This window comes from Callorhinchus milii, unplaced genomic scaffold (genome assembly GCF_018977255.1).
Source record: "Callorhinchus milii isolate IMCB2004 unplaced genomic scaffold, IMCB_Cmil_1.0 Scaffold4, whole genome shotgun sequence".
NCBI classification, from domain to species: domain Eukaryota; kingdom Metazoa; phylum Chordata; class Chondrichthyes; order Chimaeriformes; family Callorhinchidae; genus Callorhinchus; species Callorhinchus milii.
In genome coordinates, this window is record NW_024704745.1 from 8,659,643 (window position 1) to 8,675,938 (window position 16,296).

Consider the following 16,296-nt stretch of genomic DNA (forward strand, 5'->3'; position numbering starts at 1 on the left):
TGTTTCAGAATTTATAAAATACACTAATATAAAGTTCCAGAGAGGAAGAATGGAGGAAATAATATAATATTCCTTGCATTTTGGTATAGCGCCATGGCACATCCCCCCGACGTGAAAGGCGCTATACAAATGTAATTTTGTATTGTATTGTATAGCGCTTTTCATGTCAGGGGGCCATCTCAAAGCGCTTCACAGAACATATACTGTAAAGTGGAGTGAATGTGCGTTTTATGGGTGAAGGTTGGTGCCGATTTGTGAACAGAAATGTCCTTGGAGTGAGTGACCAATTTTATTTGGGTAGTTCTTAGCCAGGAAACCGGGAGGAAGTAACTCCCTTCGCTTCTCAAATAGTGCCATGGGATCTTTAACATTCACTTGACTGACAGGGCCTTGTTTAATGTCTCATCCAAAGGATGGCACCTCCAATAGTGTAGCACACCCACCACACTACATTGGAAGGTCAATTTAAACTACATGAGTTCCAAGTCCCAATGTGGGGATTGAACCCACAATCCTCTAACTCAGAAGTGAGAGTGCTACCAACTGAGCCAGGCTGACAACCATGGTGTAATTACATTTGTACTGTAACCTCCCCCCTCTCTACCGCCATACTGCATTTTGACATGGTTTCAAAATCAAGAGATAATTAAACGAGCATTGAAAGTCAGGGTTAATATCACAGTAACAGATCTATCATCAACGGATTAATCTACGAGAAAGTAAAACTTGCAAGTAGATAAATTGTTACTTGCCTGTTTATAGATGAAGACTGCGTTCAAAGAATGCTCGTCGCTTTTCACTTGAAAGCTTTGGGATGTAACAGTTTCATGGTATTTAGGGCTGATTACAATGATGATCAAATATCCCTTCTGAAGAAGAAAATGGAGAGAGACACAACAACTATTAATGAAAGTAGTTTTATACATCACAAGATCAGTTCACAAGAAGAGGATCCTTCAGCCCATATAATCTCATTCTTCCACACCAACCACTTTACCGTCCTATCAACACTGCATCAAGCTGATTTTAAATGAGTCCAGTATCCTGGCCTTAACCTGGTAACCCATTCCAAGCGTTAATTACTCTTTGAGTAAAGAAATACTTCCTGGTATCTGTCCTGATATTGTCCTTTGCAATTCTAAACTTGTGTATTCTTGTTTGACGATTCGCCTCATCCTAACATATTGTTCTAGATTTATGTTTTCAATCCCACTTAAAATCTGATATACCTTTTCATAGAGAAATACAGTTCCACTCTAAAGATGATATGCACAAAGCATCAACACTTTGTGGATTGTCAAGACAACAGCAACTTGCAATTTAGACAGTGTCTTTCACATAGGATAATGTCTCCGAACACTTTACAAAGATCGTGCGATGCCAAGAAAAGGCAGGAGGGGAACACATTGATACACAGCTCCACTCTAACGCTGGTGTAACAGAATAAAAGGTTAACTTACATCATTGATGTATCTTTCCATCCAGTCAATTTTGTTTATGCTTCTGAAATGTTGCTCGAACACATCAATCTAAAGAGGAACAGATAGCTTTAAGTTATGCTCCTTCAGGAGAAGAAGAATTTCTAGTTACTAACTACCCTTTGGATGAATGAGAGGGAGTTTACCATTCAGATTAACCATTTGTGTTAGCAGTTTAAGTATGACCAGAGTTCAAGCCTTCTGCACGAGAAGAGAAGTACATTTGTAATCTCGGATACAACTTCTATCCAAGATGTGGTTTCACTTTTAACAGGATGAGAACAAAATCTTTGTCCTGTTCAACAAAGCTGGATTTCAGGCCATTTTATTGTATTGACATTTGCTCCTCCAAGTAGCCACCCATTCCAACATCGAACCTTTCCCCCACGAATAATATCTAGCAATAGAGGAATTGTTGTGTCCCAATGTGCGATGCATAGTTACATAGGGTGATACAGCTCGGAAACGGGCCATTCAGCCCAACAAGTTACACCCCAGGGAATTGTGCACAGAAAAATAAAAAGTAGGCATGCCAAAAAATAAAATGTATTCAAAAATTACACATTTATTTACAATTTAAATATAGGAATACACTGTTGTGACCTCTATAGAAAGATATGGAGGCCAGTTTTTATGGATTTTGTATTATATAGTACATTTTGATATTTATTTATAATAATATTCCTTGCATTTGATATAGAGCCATATCACATCTTCGAGACGTCTCACAGTGCTTCGCAGAATATACTGTAAAGTGAGTTGACTGTCTATTTTGTGGGCAAAAAGCGGCAGCCAATTGCACACACCAACATGATTTTTTTTTATGAATCATACATGCCATTCTCTCCTGTCACTCTTTGTGTTGCCAGAAGCTTGGAGATCAATGGGAAGATACCTGGAGTGGGTGGCATGAGGCAGTTCTGGTACCGGTAGTAAAACGAATTATGTGTGGGTATGTAATTCCATGGGGTGTAACTAGTCCATGTCAGCATTTATGCTCCCTCCACACAAGCCCCCAATCCTCCTCTTCCCCTCTCCAACTATAACCCTCTAATCCCTTCTTCCTCATGTATATATTCATGTTTTCTCTGAAATACATTGATGATATTTGCTTCAACCACAGCTTCCAGCAGTGAGTCCACATTCTCACCACTCCCTGCATTAAGAAGTTCCTCCAAACCTCTCTATCATATCTACTACCAGCTGTCTTGTATTGATACCATGTATTATTGGACTCACCAAACAAGTAGAAACAGCCCAGCACAATCAACCTTGTTGAATCCTTTAAAAATCTTGAATATTTCTACCATGTCTCTCTCAATCGTCTAAACTCGAAAGAGAGAGAACAAAGCTGCAATCTGCCCAATCTTTCTTGTTAGCTGCAGCCATTGGGCCCATCCTTGTACTCACGACTGCAATTAATTTGTTTAAATGGGGGAGTGAACAGCGACAAAACTAACCTGGGTTTCAAATCCATTTGTGATCAACAAAGAAACAAACTTGATGACCTCTTCGACATGTCGGTCATCATCTGTAGCGTACGTCACAAAGACTTTTCCTGTTAAAAAAAATCAGAATGCTACATCAACAAAAAAACAGTTTACACCTTTAAAAAGGGTGTGACTTCAAAAATAATCAAGATCCAAAGGAAGGTTGAAATAAGGTAAAATTAATTAAAAGGCAAAATACTGCAGATGCTGGAAATTTGAAATAAAAACAGAAGTCGCTGGGAACACTCAGCAGGTCAGGCAGCACTTATGGAGAGAGGAAAGTGAGTTAACATCTCAGGTCGATGGCCTTTCTGACGAAAGGGGGGAAATTGCTGTGTGCAAAATTGGCTGTCACTTCCACCCACAAAACACAGTCACTAGACTTTACGATATATCCTGTGAAACGCTTTGGGACTTCCTCTCGACATGAAAGGCATTATGAAGGATTATTATTATATTATTACTATGATTCCTCTTGAATGTCCTCCATTGGTTATCATGGTTCTTTGTATTTTTTAAATTATTTGATCTAATTTTATGTAGAAACATATTAGCACAGACTGAGTAAAAGGGCTATGGGCATGTTCAGGTAAAGACATGACATATTTTGTTGTACTTACTCTGTTCACGAGGAAGTGGCAGGCTAAATGCTTCACTTTGATTTACTCGATCTGTGGAACCCACTGGCCTAAAATTAAACATAAAAATTATGAAATTACAATCCTATGAATACAGATTTTTTTATTGTGGATATGGAATATTTTAGGGCTTTGGCTTGATGGGCTAACAGGCCTATCTGCATACTCTCTCCCCCCATCCAACAAGTTCTGCCAGCAAGCCAGGTTAGACCCCACGTACCTCCTTCCCTCCCTTGGGTGTATCACGTAGGTCAAGAATGTTACCTGAACTTACATATATTTCTAATAATTCCTTCAAAAAAATAATAATAATAAATTGGTCACTCAATCTATGACTGTTTGTGGGACACTGTTATGTGCAATTGGCTGCCAAATTTTGCCCACAAAATATAGTCAATTCACTTTACAGTATATTCCGTGAAGCGCTTTGAGACATCGCAAAGACGTGATAAGGCACTTATAAAATGCAAGGATTATTATTTATTATTATTATTATTTGACCAGATATGGCTTAGTAGAAGTGGGGGGAAGAAATGTCTCCTAATACAGCGTCAGCAAAAGTCTTCACGTGTGATGTGAAGATGGCCAAAGAGGGGGCAAGACGGAGAGATTGAGGCAGAGTGTTTCAGAATGTGAGGGGGTGGTGGCTGAAAGCACGGCTGCCAATGGTGGAGCGGAGGGGATGAAGGATGTGTAGGAGGCCGGTGCAAGCTGAGCAAAGAGGGAGGGTAGTGGAATGCGGTGTGAGCAGGATTAATTAAATAATGCTGTGGCATCAAATTCTACTCGGCCCTCTTTAAGCTTGTTGTGTAATCTTCCCACTCAACAAGATTTATGATCGTTTTGCTCCCACGTGTTCCTCTGATGCTGATGTTCTTGCAGTTTCTCGTGACAAATAATTTACCCCCCACAAAAAACATGACGAACTTTTAATCCGAATAGTGATTTTGACTGTGTACAACATTAGGACATTGACTGGTGGAAAAAACAAATTGCAAGCAAAGATTTTTGGGGGTCAGCCAGATGTCTGACATATACAGAAACCTATCTTTGTAGTTAAAAAGTACCCAGACATAACAGATCCACATGCGCATGCTATCCATTCAAGGAAATTTCCCTTCATCTGGAAAGGACACACCTTGAGTATCTGATTTCAGACATTATGAGACACAGGTTGGTGACAGCCAAGCTTTGGGGACCCCAGAGTGTGCGCTGGACTATTGCTGGACCAGTTAAAACCGAATAGCTTGCCATTGTGAGCACTGTCTGACAAAGCTTCCTGCTGCTTATTCTGGGCTTTGGAGTAAAGAAAATCTTGTAGTGTCAATGTCGTACCTTGGTAAGGAAACATTTTCGGGGCCATTTGGATGAATATCTCCTGAAATCAAGCAGAAACACCCAACGTTATGCAATAACATCAACAGAATTATCAGCACAATTATAAAAAACAAGAGTCATGTTAAAAGTTTTAATTTCTCCTCTCCCCCTAATTTCTTGATACGTTTTTATTGTTGATTTTCCAGATTGACACTATCAAAACTCCTTATAATTTGAAAAGTCTATCAAATCACTCCCCAACCTTCTTTGTTCCAACAAAAAAAGTCCCAGTTCTTCCAGTCTCTGCTCATAGACCAAACCCATGGAGTACCATAGTGTAGTGGTTAGAGCACTCGCCTCGCAAATGAGAGTACCCTGGGCAGCATGAAACGTAAGGCAAGCTTCCTTACTCCACACACATCTGTTTACCTAACAGTAAGTAGGAACCCGGTTTTTAGTCGATTCGCGGATCGCTTTCCAGTGGTAATAATCCCTTCAAAAAATAAATAAATAAATAAAAATAATTAATTTAGTCACTTAATCCATGACTGTTTGTGGGACACTGCTGTGCACAATTGCCTGCCGCGTTTCACCCACAAAATACAGAGTCAATTCACTTTACTATATATTCTGTGAAGTGCTTTGAGGCGTATGAATGACGTGATAAGGCGCTATATCAAACAGAAGGATCATTATTATTATTAAACCACTCATCTCCGGTATCAATCTGGTAAATGTCCTCTGTATATGGATGGATTTGCTCAGTTTATAATTTGTAAGATGGACAGGCTAGTAATCTGGACATTCAAGAGGAATCATCGTAATAATATAATAATCCTTACTTAGTTCCTTTTGTGAAGGGAAAAACAAACATACTTTACAATCCAATCATTAGAAGCACTATAAATATTAACAATAATCCTTGCATTTGATAATGCCAATGATATTTCGTAATACATGCATGACTGTAGTCCAAGTTACTGGCATTGGCATTAAAATAATCATCATTAATAATAATCCTTGCGTTTGACATTACACCTTTCAAGTTGGGTGGATGCCTCGAAGTACTTCACAGGATTTTCTGTAAAGTTGATGAGTGTGAATTTCCAGGTAAGTGCTGCCAAAAAAAATACAAGCACTTTCTTGGATTGCAGCAAAAAGAACAGAACTAATCCACTAGATTGTTCCAACTGATCAGCTGGATTAGCTTCTACTTGAGCCATGAGCGTTTGAATTTTTGCGCTAACCAAAGTAATAATCCTTGCATTTGATTTAGCACCTTATCACGTCATTGAGACGTCTCAAAGTGCTTCCCAGATATATTGGAATGTGGATTGACTGTGAATTTTGTGGGTGAATCGCATCAGCCAATTGCGCACAGCAGTGTCCCACAAACAGTTGTGGATTGAGTGACCACATTTTTTTTGGAACGTTTATTACCCCCGGAATCGATCCGCCAATCGACGAACAACCGGGTTCCTACTTACTGCCAGGTAAACAGAGGCATGTGGGACGTCCTCCTGACGTGAAAGGCGCTTTATAAATGGAATCTTATTGTTGTTGTTGTTGTTGTTGTAAGGAAACTTGTCTAAGGTTTCTTCCCGCCCAGGAATTGAACCTCTCACTTGCGAGGCGAGTGCTCTAACCAGTACGCTACGGGTTTCCTGGTGGATGTTAGTCCTGGAGTCCAGTGGAACACCTTCCATTTCCATTTGAAGCAAAAAGCAGTCCAGGGTTCAGGTACAGCACTGAGAGCTGCAGTGTAAAGCTTCTCATCTCTTAGTGAAATCTGCCCTCCAACACGCATACATGTTGGGGCCTCTAGTTAGTCAATTTAATACTACAGCACTATTCATATCAGGAGGATGTCTCAAAGCTCTTCACAGGATTTACTGTAAAGTATATTTTAGTGCTAAATCGAGAATGGTTTCCTACATTGGTTCTGCACCTACAATTAACTGGTTGAGATGAGTCGTAACATAATCTACAAAGGACATGTACTAGGGAGTATTGTACTATTGTCTTGCACAGCGGGTGGTTATTACAAAGTATAAAGTTTTTAGGGGAAAATGTCATGAGGGAGAAGGGAATAGAGGACTGTAGACAAGGAGAATAGGAGGAGAGGGGCTAATGCATGTATAAACACTGGCACCGACTAGTTGGGGTGAATGGCCTGTTTCTGTGCCAAATTGTATCACACCTTGTGACATCCTCCCGATGTGAAAGGTGCTGTGGAAATGTAATTTTATATGTGCTCAGTATAAGACCAGCAGTAAAACTCAAGCGGCACATTACAACCAATTATTGGCGCAGTTGAGAATAGATATTGCAAATGCCGCCATAATAAATTACAAGCACTTTCTTGGGTTGGAGGAAAAACATAACAACAGCACTGGTGAAGTGTTTGACTGGATTAACAATTATTTCAGCCACGAACACACAGCGTATGAAATAATCTTGTGAATATTTGTACTGACTAAAGTGGCGGAGTTGGATGAAGAATGCCCTTCGATCCATTTGACCTCATCCTTCCAGAATAGTCAGGATACAAAATAAAAATTACATATTTAGATGTTAATTTTACTTGTAATGAACAGTCCATTTTATTCGTTACATTTGTTTTCCGCACAAAGTGACCTATTTTAACTAAATCGCTTCTGGGAAGTTTAAGAAGGGAAAAAAAATCTGGCAATTAAGAACAATCTGCAGCAACTTTCTCTCAAGGTAATCCAATAAAAGTGTCAGTTTACTGTCACTCACTCCAATTTGTATTACACGCTGCTGGTAAACAAAGATCTCTCGTCTCACACTCTGGTGAAATCTTGGATTTCTGTCACTAAATTAGGGAGAGAAGAAAGGGAGTTTACCTCCTCTCCCTCCCCTCCACTCCATCAATCTTTAAGCTTAAGGTAACAAAATAAATTTAAAAAAATAAAAAAAATGTAATTGGCTGCTACATTTCACCCACAAAATACACAGTCCGTTCACTTTACAGAATAATCTGTAAAAGTGCTTTGAGACGTCTCGAAGACATGATAAGGTGCTATATCAAATGCAAGGATTATTATTATTATCAATATGGTATTTTTCAGTCATCCTAAAATAATTGCAAACTTGAAGTATTTTTATTTGCCCCTAAGGCACCCACATTTCTACAGCCCATATCAATCTCAATGGATACCCTCATAGGATCAGTGGCTTTCATAGACACACACACTGGTTTCTGTAAGTGTGACGGAAGCTCTTTAAGACATTCTCCTGATGTGAAAGACACTATATAAATGTAAACTGTATTGTATAACATCCCTTCCCATTGGCACATAAGGTGCGCATTATAAAACTGAATTTGTTCCCATCGACCTCGTCACATTCATATTAAGAGGAAGAGANTTTTTTTGTGAAAAATTCATTACCTGGTGTCCGATGAGGAACGTAATAGGCTCGACAGGGAGGCGTGCAAGGAAGTTGCCCGGGCGCTGGAACATAGACAGAAACTCTGGGTCGATTGGTGTAGTCGGGCAGGAGAGGACCAGGTGGCTGAGGTTGATAAGACTGCAAAGGAAAGCCAGGCTCCAGGTTACATAATCCAAGTGTGCTGGGCGATGAGTCTAAAGAGTTTGGTCTGAAGCTCTGTGAAAACCTGATCATGTTCCTGTTTGAGAACCTGCTGCCAGCAGATTCAGAGCTAAAGCAATCTCCACACTGGCCCAGCCCACGAGGGTCATGGCACATTCCACCATGTCCCGCAGGCGAGGTATAACGTATATCTGAGCATGAAAGTGAAGCGGGGTAGTGGTTGCTGACGACACTCTCAGTCAGTCCTTGCTTGGAACCCACTGGCAGATAATAGGACTGCCTAGGAGAGTCCGAGTTCCTGCCTTCTCCGCAAAACCTCGGCATCGGGCTGGGGACAAAAGATTCGCTCTCCGAATTTAATAGAGAGTCGCCGCTATCCGTCTCGTCATTTTCTTCCGGTCCGTTCCCAGGCGAGTTAACATGCGGTGGCAAAGGAGTTACAAATCTGTGATTAATCACAAAAAAACAAAACCTCAGTGTGCAGAGAGCACTTCACTTACTATTTCAGTAACCACATTCAACATGCTGGTAGACTGCTGCAGCCATCATCATAATAATAATCCTTGCATTTGTTATAGTCATGTCACTGATATGACTTGCCTTGCATTTGTTATAGTCATGTCACTGAGGCATCTCAAAGTGCTTCACAGAATATACTGTAAAGTGAATTGACTGTATATTTTTTGGGTGAAACGTGGCAGCCAATTGCTCACAGCAGTGCAAACAGTAAAGGAAAAAAAGTGACCAAATTACTATTTAGAAGAATTATTACCCCTGGAAAGCAATTCACTAATCAACTAGCAACCAAAGTCCTACTTACCGGTAGGTAACCAGAGGCATGTGGAAAGGTTTCGCCCTGCCCAGGAATCAAATTATTTTGCTTGCGAGGTGATTGCGACGCTTACACTAACCACACGTTTACACGACTCATCAAATAAATTTAACTCGGTGCAGCTTAAATGTACCTTGTGGTTGAGTTAAACTGATTTGATGAAGGTTACAGCAGTCCATCAATAAGTCAACAGTGATTACTGAAATTACAAACGCAAGCTAAACAAACACGGAGCTCCACATCAATGGGAACAATCATTGCAGGTTAGCAACAGAAATGTGCTATGTCTGAGCATCGCCGGAAATGTAACATGAAGCTGCGATGATTTTGGAAAGTCTCCAAATACAAAACAAAATCCCACTCCTGCAGACATATTATGATAATAATAATGACTTAATAATCTGTCCAGTTAATACTGTACCTTCTCATATCTTCCAAACATCTCAAAGCACTTCACAAATTTACTGCAGAAAGCAACAACTGTATTTTGTAGTGCGCCAAATGCAGCAACCAATTTGTGCACAGCAACGTCCCACAAACAGTCATGAAGCAAATGACCTATTTTATCTGGAGGATTGTCGACCAGAGCACCGGGAGAGAAACTCCACCAACTTTTTGTATTATGGGATCTTGAATTCTCATCCAAAGCACAGCACCTCTAAGAATGCAGCACACCCCCCCACAACACTGTCCTGAAATTCTAACACTTCTTCTGTATTTTCCTTTTTGTGTAAAAAAGGACAGAGGTCCATTACAAAACTCAAATAATAATAATAATCCTTGCATTTGATATAGCGCCTTATCACGTCTTGGGGAGGGGGGTCTCAAAGCACTTCACAGAATATACTGTAAAGTGAATTGACTGTACATTTTGTCGGCGAAAATGGTTTATTAGAGGAAGAATTCTGCTACATGGCTTTGGGAATGGAATCTTTTGGCAAGTGTTGAAAGGTTATGAAAGCTGATTTTGTCATGAGCGCCTATTCGTGGAAATAATTTGATTTGACATTTAATTGGAACAACTATCATCATTTATCCCTTAAGTCAGGGGGAGGAATAAGGAAGCCAACATTTCGGTTTCTATAGAATGATTGTAACCCTCGTAAATGCAGAAAATTAGGAGTGCACCGCAGCCATCAATATCAAAGTAAAAAGAATTGGCAACTTTATTTATTGCCACCCAAGGCAAATGTATCTGAACAGTCTACTTTGTAATTTATTACACTAAACATCACTTACTCAAAGGAAAACTTGGAATACTTCTGTGCTGTAAACTTTGCGTGGTTCTATGAAACAGTTACTACATCCTGAAAAGAACATCAAAATCTAATCGTTGAATTTTCATCCGCTGTTTGTTTTAAACCGTGAAAATATTGAACGCAGTTAAACTCTGTGCCAACAATCAATAGCTTTTAGATTTAAAGCACTGAAGCGTGATTTTGGAAACATTAAATCAAAGATTTCAATCAGCTAGACAGGACAGCAAGAAAGAACTTGCATCTTTGTAATTCCCGAAACATTAAAATATGTCAAAATGCTCCAAAGTGACTGGTCACGTGTCGTGACTGTATTTTATAGGCAAGCACGGCAGCCATTTGCTCACAGCGAAGCCCGCAAACAACCAGGAGGTGAACTCACAGTACTGCGGAATCATACCGATACTCACACAGTGACATCATTAAATCTACTGTGTAACATTGATAAGATTGAAAGCATTTGGATAATTACCAAGTATCATGTGCAACCTCTGAGGTTCACTCACCTACTTCAAATGAAGCTCTTTATGATAATAGGACTGCACTTTATAACCTTAAGTGACCACTTCCAATTGCAATATGACTTCATTTGGAGAAACAGGGGCAGCCCAAAGAGAAACTAGATTTCTTGGCAAAACAAATGCGTTTGTAATTAATATTCGTTCCAATCTTAGGAGTTATTTAACATCATTTTACCCACAGATAGATAAGATTTTAAGGATTACTGCATGCCAAATAGGACTCGTTACATTGCAAAGTATTCTCGAAACATGAACGCGTGAGAGAAAAGTGGTTAAATGTAGAAATTTACAGATGTCTCAAAGAATCTTCAGCACCAGAAAAAGGCCATTTGGCCCAACTGCTTCATGCCATCATTTATACTTCAACACCACCTCCCATCCCCCTCCCCACACCCCCTCTCCTTAATCCCTCAATTCCCTCTACCTCATGCATGTCGACCATGAGATCATTTACCGGGCCAAATCATTTTGGGAAGCCAAATCATTCTGGGAAGAGAATTTCAGTGGACAGAAGCTGAAAACTCAGCCACCAAGGATAGAGTGGAGAGAGAGAGAGAGAGAAAGAGAAAGAGAAATGAGCGAGAGCGACAGACCTGAGCCAAAAAAGCAAAGGGAGTAGTAACCAAAACATAAAAAATAATGCTCCTTAAATTCTTGTGAAGGATTTGCATCACTTTCCTCAAAATAGACTCGTCTTTCCAGTTTATGGTTGCCTGCCTTTTTCCGTCCTGATATTTTTGTTGCAAAACAGAACAAGCACCTCTCCCGTAGGGAGGAGATCTGAAAATATACAGCACAGCAATCTGTAGGTGATTCACTCTGGGGCATTACAGCTCATGGAACTAAAGAGTCCAATTCACCACCAGCCATCTGACCTAATTTCAATTGCTATGAAGCCTGATACTACAGATTCTAAGATTACTCTGAAGTAATAAATTAGTTGGTTATGGCTGTTTCAGGGTGAGAGGGGAGAATCTTCCATCGCAGCCATCCTTTTTGTGAATGTCAACCTATTATCCACAAGTCAAATTTACCAGCAAAGCTGGTTCCAGATTGGCATTCTCGCTATCCATGCTTTCAAAACTATCTTCCCTGGAGCTGAACTGGCTCCAAGATGCCGTGTTTGACAATGGAAGTCACAACCAAATCAATCCTCTGTGGTGGTCTCGGTTGCCCGGTTCCTGAGCCAAGTGGATCCGCAGTAATCCAGGGCACTGCTGACAACATACCAGCCCAACATGGCTCATCCGCAGGTCAGATTACTCATTGGGGGGTAGGGATTCTTCCCATTCAGCTCCAGTTAACCGTGCAAGCCAGAGCCATAACGGGTAGGATGGTCCTAGCTGGACAATCCATGGGAAGCTTGCCAGGTGTGCCCTCAAAGGCAAGCTATTTGGTTTTAGTTGGTTAACTCCAGAAGTACTACAACGTAACTCTGGAGTCCCAAAGTCTTGTCTCTCATCAGCTTGCACTTAAACCTTTCCATGATTAGGTAAGCAGGGAGTGTTCCTCCAGGGAGAGCGTGCATTGATTTCCAGAGAAATTTCCGTGTGTAGGCAGCATAAATATGTGGAACTCTTATGGACTAGTTTGGATACCCTTAAGCATGGTGATGGGTTGCCATGTGAAATGACACCGAGTTGACCCCATAATCATTATTCAATAAAAAATAATAAATTGGTCACTCAATCCACAACTGTTTATGGTACACTGCTGTGCGCAATTGGCTACCGCGTTTCGCCCATAAGATATACAGTCAATTCACTTTACAGTATATTTTGTGAAGTGCTTTGAAACATCTCGAAGATGTGATAAGGCACTATATCAAATGCAAGGATTATTATTATAGCTAATAGAATTAAGCTCCAAAGTGGACTTTGAGTTCATCATTCAGGGTGCAGTGTTGGGAAGTGCTGCATTTTCACAAGTGCTAAAGACCTCACTGAACAAATCTAAAAAGAGAAATGAGTTTCTCCCAGTATCCTGGCCAGCAATTCCCCAGGTAAAATTGCTCATTCGCTTCACAGCTGTTTATGGGGCATTGCTTTGTGCCAATTGGCTGTCAGATTCACCTATAAAATACACAGTCAATACACTTTACAATAAATCCTGTGAAATGCTTTGAGGGTTTTTACACTATGATAAGGCACTGTATCAAATGCAAGGATTATCATTACTATTATTAATTTACTTGGCAGAGGTAGAAAAACACCGGCTGGGGTTGGAGAGTTTCAGAGAAGTAACAAAGAAGATACCTAAACTGGTGGCTGCTAAACTGAAAACTTTAAAACTGAAAGGAAGGGTCAGGATAATGTAAAGAAATCTTCTGTCCCAGCTGGGCTGTCAAAGTCCTGGAGTCATGGCAGCTTAAACAGCAACCATGTGAGATGCATTGACAATAACAAAAGGAATTATTTTAATGCAAAGAGCATTAGACTGTAAATGAACACACATATTACAAATCTGCAGTCATCCCATCTGATCACTAAGTAGACATCTAGGCGACCTGTATTTGATTCCCAGGAGGGTCAAAACCTTAGGCAAGTTTTCTTTCCCCACATGCCTCTGTTTACCTACCAGTAAGTAGGAACCTGGTTGTTAGCAGATCGCTTTCCAGTGGTAATAATCGCTCCCCCCACAAAAAATAGATTAATTATGTCACTCAATCCACAACTGTTTTGTGGTAGTACACTGCTGTGGGCAGATAGCTGTAGTGTTTTGCCCACAAAATATACAGTCAATTCACTTTACAGTGTATTCTGCGAAGCACTTTGAGACTTCTCAATGACATAAGGCGCTATATCAAATGCAAGGATAATTATTATTAATGTATTGGTGAGATTGGTAAGATTTTGTGGCTTAATTATTAGCAAACAAAAACACCAACAACTGTCGCCCTGCTGTTTATGACAGAGTGGGTTAAGGTTTTGATTGACTTCGATAACCTATTCTTTGTGTTAGCTCAAGAGACTTACTGCTTCTCTATCATGTCACGCTACCAACTTCAAATGTCTTCCTGACAATGGGTAGAACAGCTATCTGTTGACACTCGACAATGGTCTATGCATACTTTGTCATGGTTGGCACATTATCCGAAGTGTGTGTAACACCTGATTTGAGCTCAAGATAATGGCCATGTAACAAGATCATACAGATAACTCAATGAAATATTTATTTCCTTTTATTTTTTCAGTCAGGAGAGTGTTTGAGACAAGCAGAAACCTATCACCATGCTTAAGAGCACCCAAACCAGATAAAAGCTTCACATGTCAAAATGCAAGTCAACAACAATAACAACTTGCATTTATATAGTGCTCCTCAAGCAGGGCAGCGTCCCAGAGCACTTTAAGTCAAGTTCAGGATGGAGTTATGTAAGCACTGGTCGCTGCCTTTTTTTGCTGTTGTTTTCATTTTAATTTGTCGAATTATTTTCTGATTATCTCTCCCTGGGCCTCTGACCTTGATCGCTGGCCTCCTCGCACTGGGATGTGGTTCCCGGAGCACTGAAAGCTCATCAGTGCATCACCCAAATGATCTTTGTTCATATGTATGAATCGTCACACCAACTGTCGGCAGGTCACACTACTGTAGGGGGTGCCTCAGCCAAGCTCAGCCTCTACCTTACCTGGTGGTTGCACCTCGTGGATTGAAGTGACCAATTTATTATTTCTTTTTCTTGAGGGATTATTATCAGGCGTGTTGAGTAAGGAAACTTGCCCAAGGTTTCACCCTACCGGGAATCGAACCCAGGTCTCTCTCTTGCAAAGCGAGTGTTCTGACCACTGAGCTACAGGACTCCACCACAGTAAACAACCACAGTTTTCTCCCACAGAAATGGCAGCAACTCGTAAAACTCTTTTTTTTCCAATGCCATCAATCATGAATGTAGTTCATGCTTATTACCGCAAGCAATTTCAGGAACATATTGCAGCATAGACTCATGCCAGTAAATTATGTTATTCACACCTTGGTGGGGTAGGAAGTGCAACCACACACCATTTTCACACAAGTCATTTATTTCATTCACTCAAGAGGTAGGTTTATGTCTGATATGTATATGGGGGGTGGGGCAATGCTTTGAAAGACATTGAGCTTTGAAACTGTATTAAATTGTTCAGTAATGATTGGCATTTTGTGTCAGCTCTGTAATCAGGGCATTTCTTTAATCTTGAAAAAGAAGTCTGTCCAGAACTGTATGTTTATCAAGATTTGGGCATAACTTCCATAACAATTAAAGATCTAATTTTTAAAACACTCAATGTGAAGGTATAATAAAAACCATTGTATTTGGTATAGCGCCTTTCACATCAGGAGGACGTCTCAAAGCGCTTCATGAGATGTACTGTAAAATGTACTGTAAAATGCCTGTGTATTAAACCAATGTCCTGTCTGCCTGTTCAGGTGGACATTAAGAATGCCTTGACACTATTTAATAAATCAACCATATAAAATTGGTCACTCACTCCATGGTTGTTTGTGGAACATTGACGTGTAACTGGCGCACAATAATTTTGAGAGGGTATTACCCCTGAAAAGCGAACCGTCAAATAACCGGGGTGCTACTTACTGCTTGGTAAACAGAGGCATGTGGAGTAACAAAAAATGCCTACGGTTTTGTCCTGCCTGTTAATGCAGTCCATCAATCAATAACTTAGATTTTCTGACAGATTTAGGCTACGACCCCTCCCCAACCGCAGCGCCCCCCCCCCCCCCCCCCCGACCCCCCCACACACACACACACACAAACCTCCTGGGATCACAGTGCTGCAAGAGCCTGCTGACCTCTGATAACAAAGACACAACCTTCTTTCAAGCGTCTGGATCCTCCCTGTGCCTGAACCTTCAATCATTACGCCCCAATTTCAGGAAGTCCTTGCCTCTGTCCTTCTGTCTCACACCCATCCCATCGCTGTCTGTCTTTAAATCCAACCTTAAAACTCTATGAGCAACGCCTTTGGTCTTTTCCCCTTCTCCCTTCCTCAGCATCTGTCCTATAAACTGTGAAATGCTCCAACATTACTGTACGAGCCATAAAAGGGTGTTATATAAATGCAAGAAGTTGTTGCTGTGTGCTGATCCAGCTAATTATCAGCATCAATGCACTGGGAACCTTGATAGAACCACTGAGCAGTAAATCCTGGATTGATAGTGTCTGCAGTTGTGCCATCTGTGGGGAAAACGCACCTTA

The 16,296-nt window shown here is 40.6% G+C and overlaps 1 protein-coding gene across 2 annotated transcripts in view; it reads right to left on the reverse strand.

The window, feature by feature from the left end:
- LOC103180097 (E3 ubiquitin ligase TRAF3IP2) overlaps positions 1 to 16,296 on the reverse strand; it is a 32,188-nt gene that overhangs the window by 5,359 nt on the left and 10,533 nt on the right. The window contains exons 2-7 of one of the 2 annotated variants that reach the window (XM_007895715.2): positions 8,337 to 8,944; positions 4,942 to 4,984; positions 3,589 to 3,656; positions 2,939 to 3,036; positions 1,461 to 1,529; positions 753 to 869 (exon numbers count right to left, since the gene is read on the reverse strand). In XM_007895715.2, the coding sequence (XP_007893906.2) occupies positions 753 to 869; positions 1,461 to 1,529; positions 2,939 to 3,036; positions 3,589 to 3,656; positions 4,942 to 4,984; positions 8,337 to 8,944 (1,003 nt within the window). The remainder of the gene's footprint in view (positions 1 to 752; positions 870 to 1,460; positions 1,530 to 2,938; positions 3,037 to 3,588; positions 3,657 to 4,941; positions 4,985 to 8,336; positions 8,945 to 16,296) is intronic. The other variant, XM_042334627.1, reaches the window with a different exon arrangement.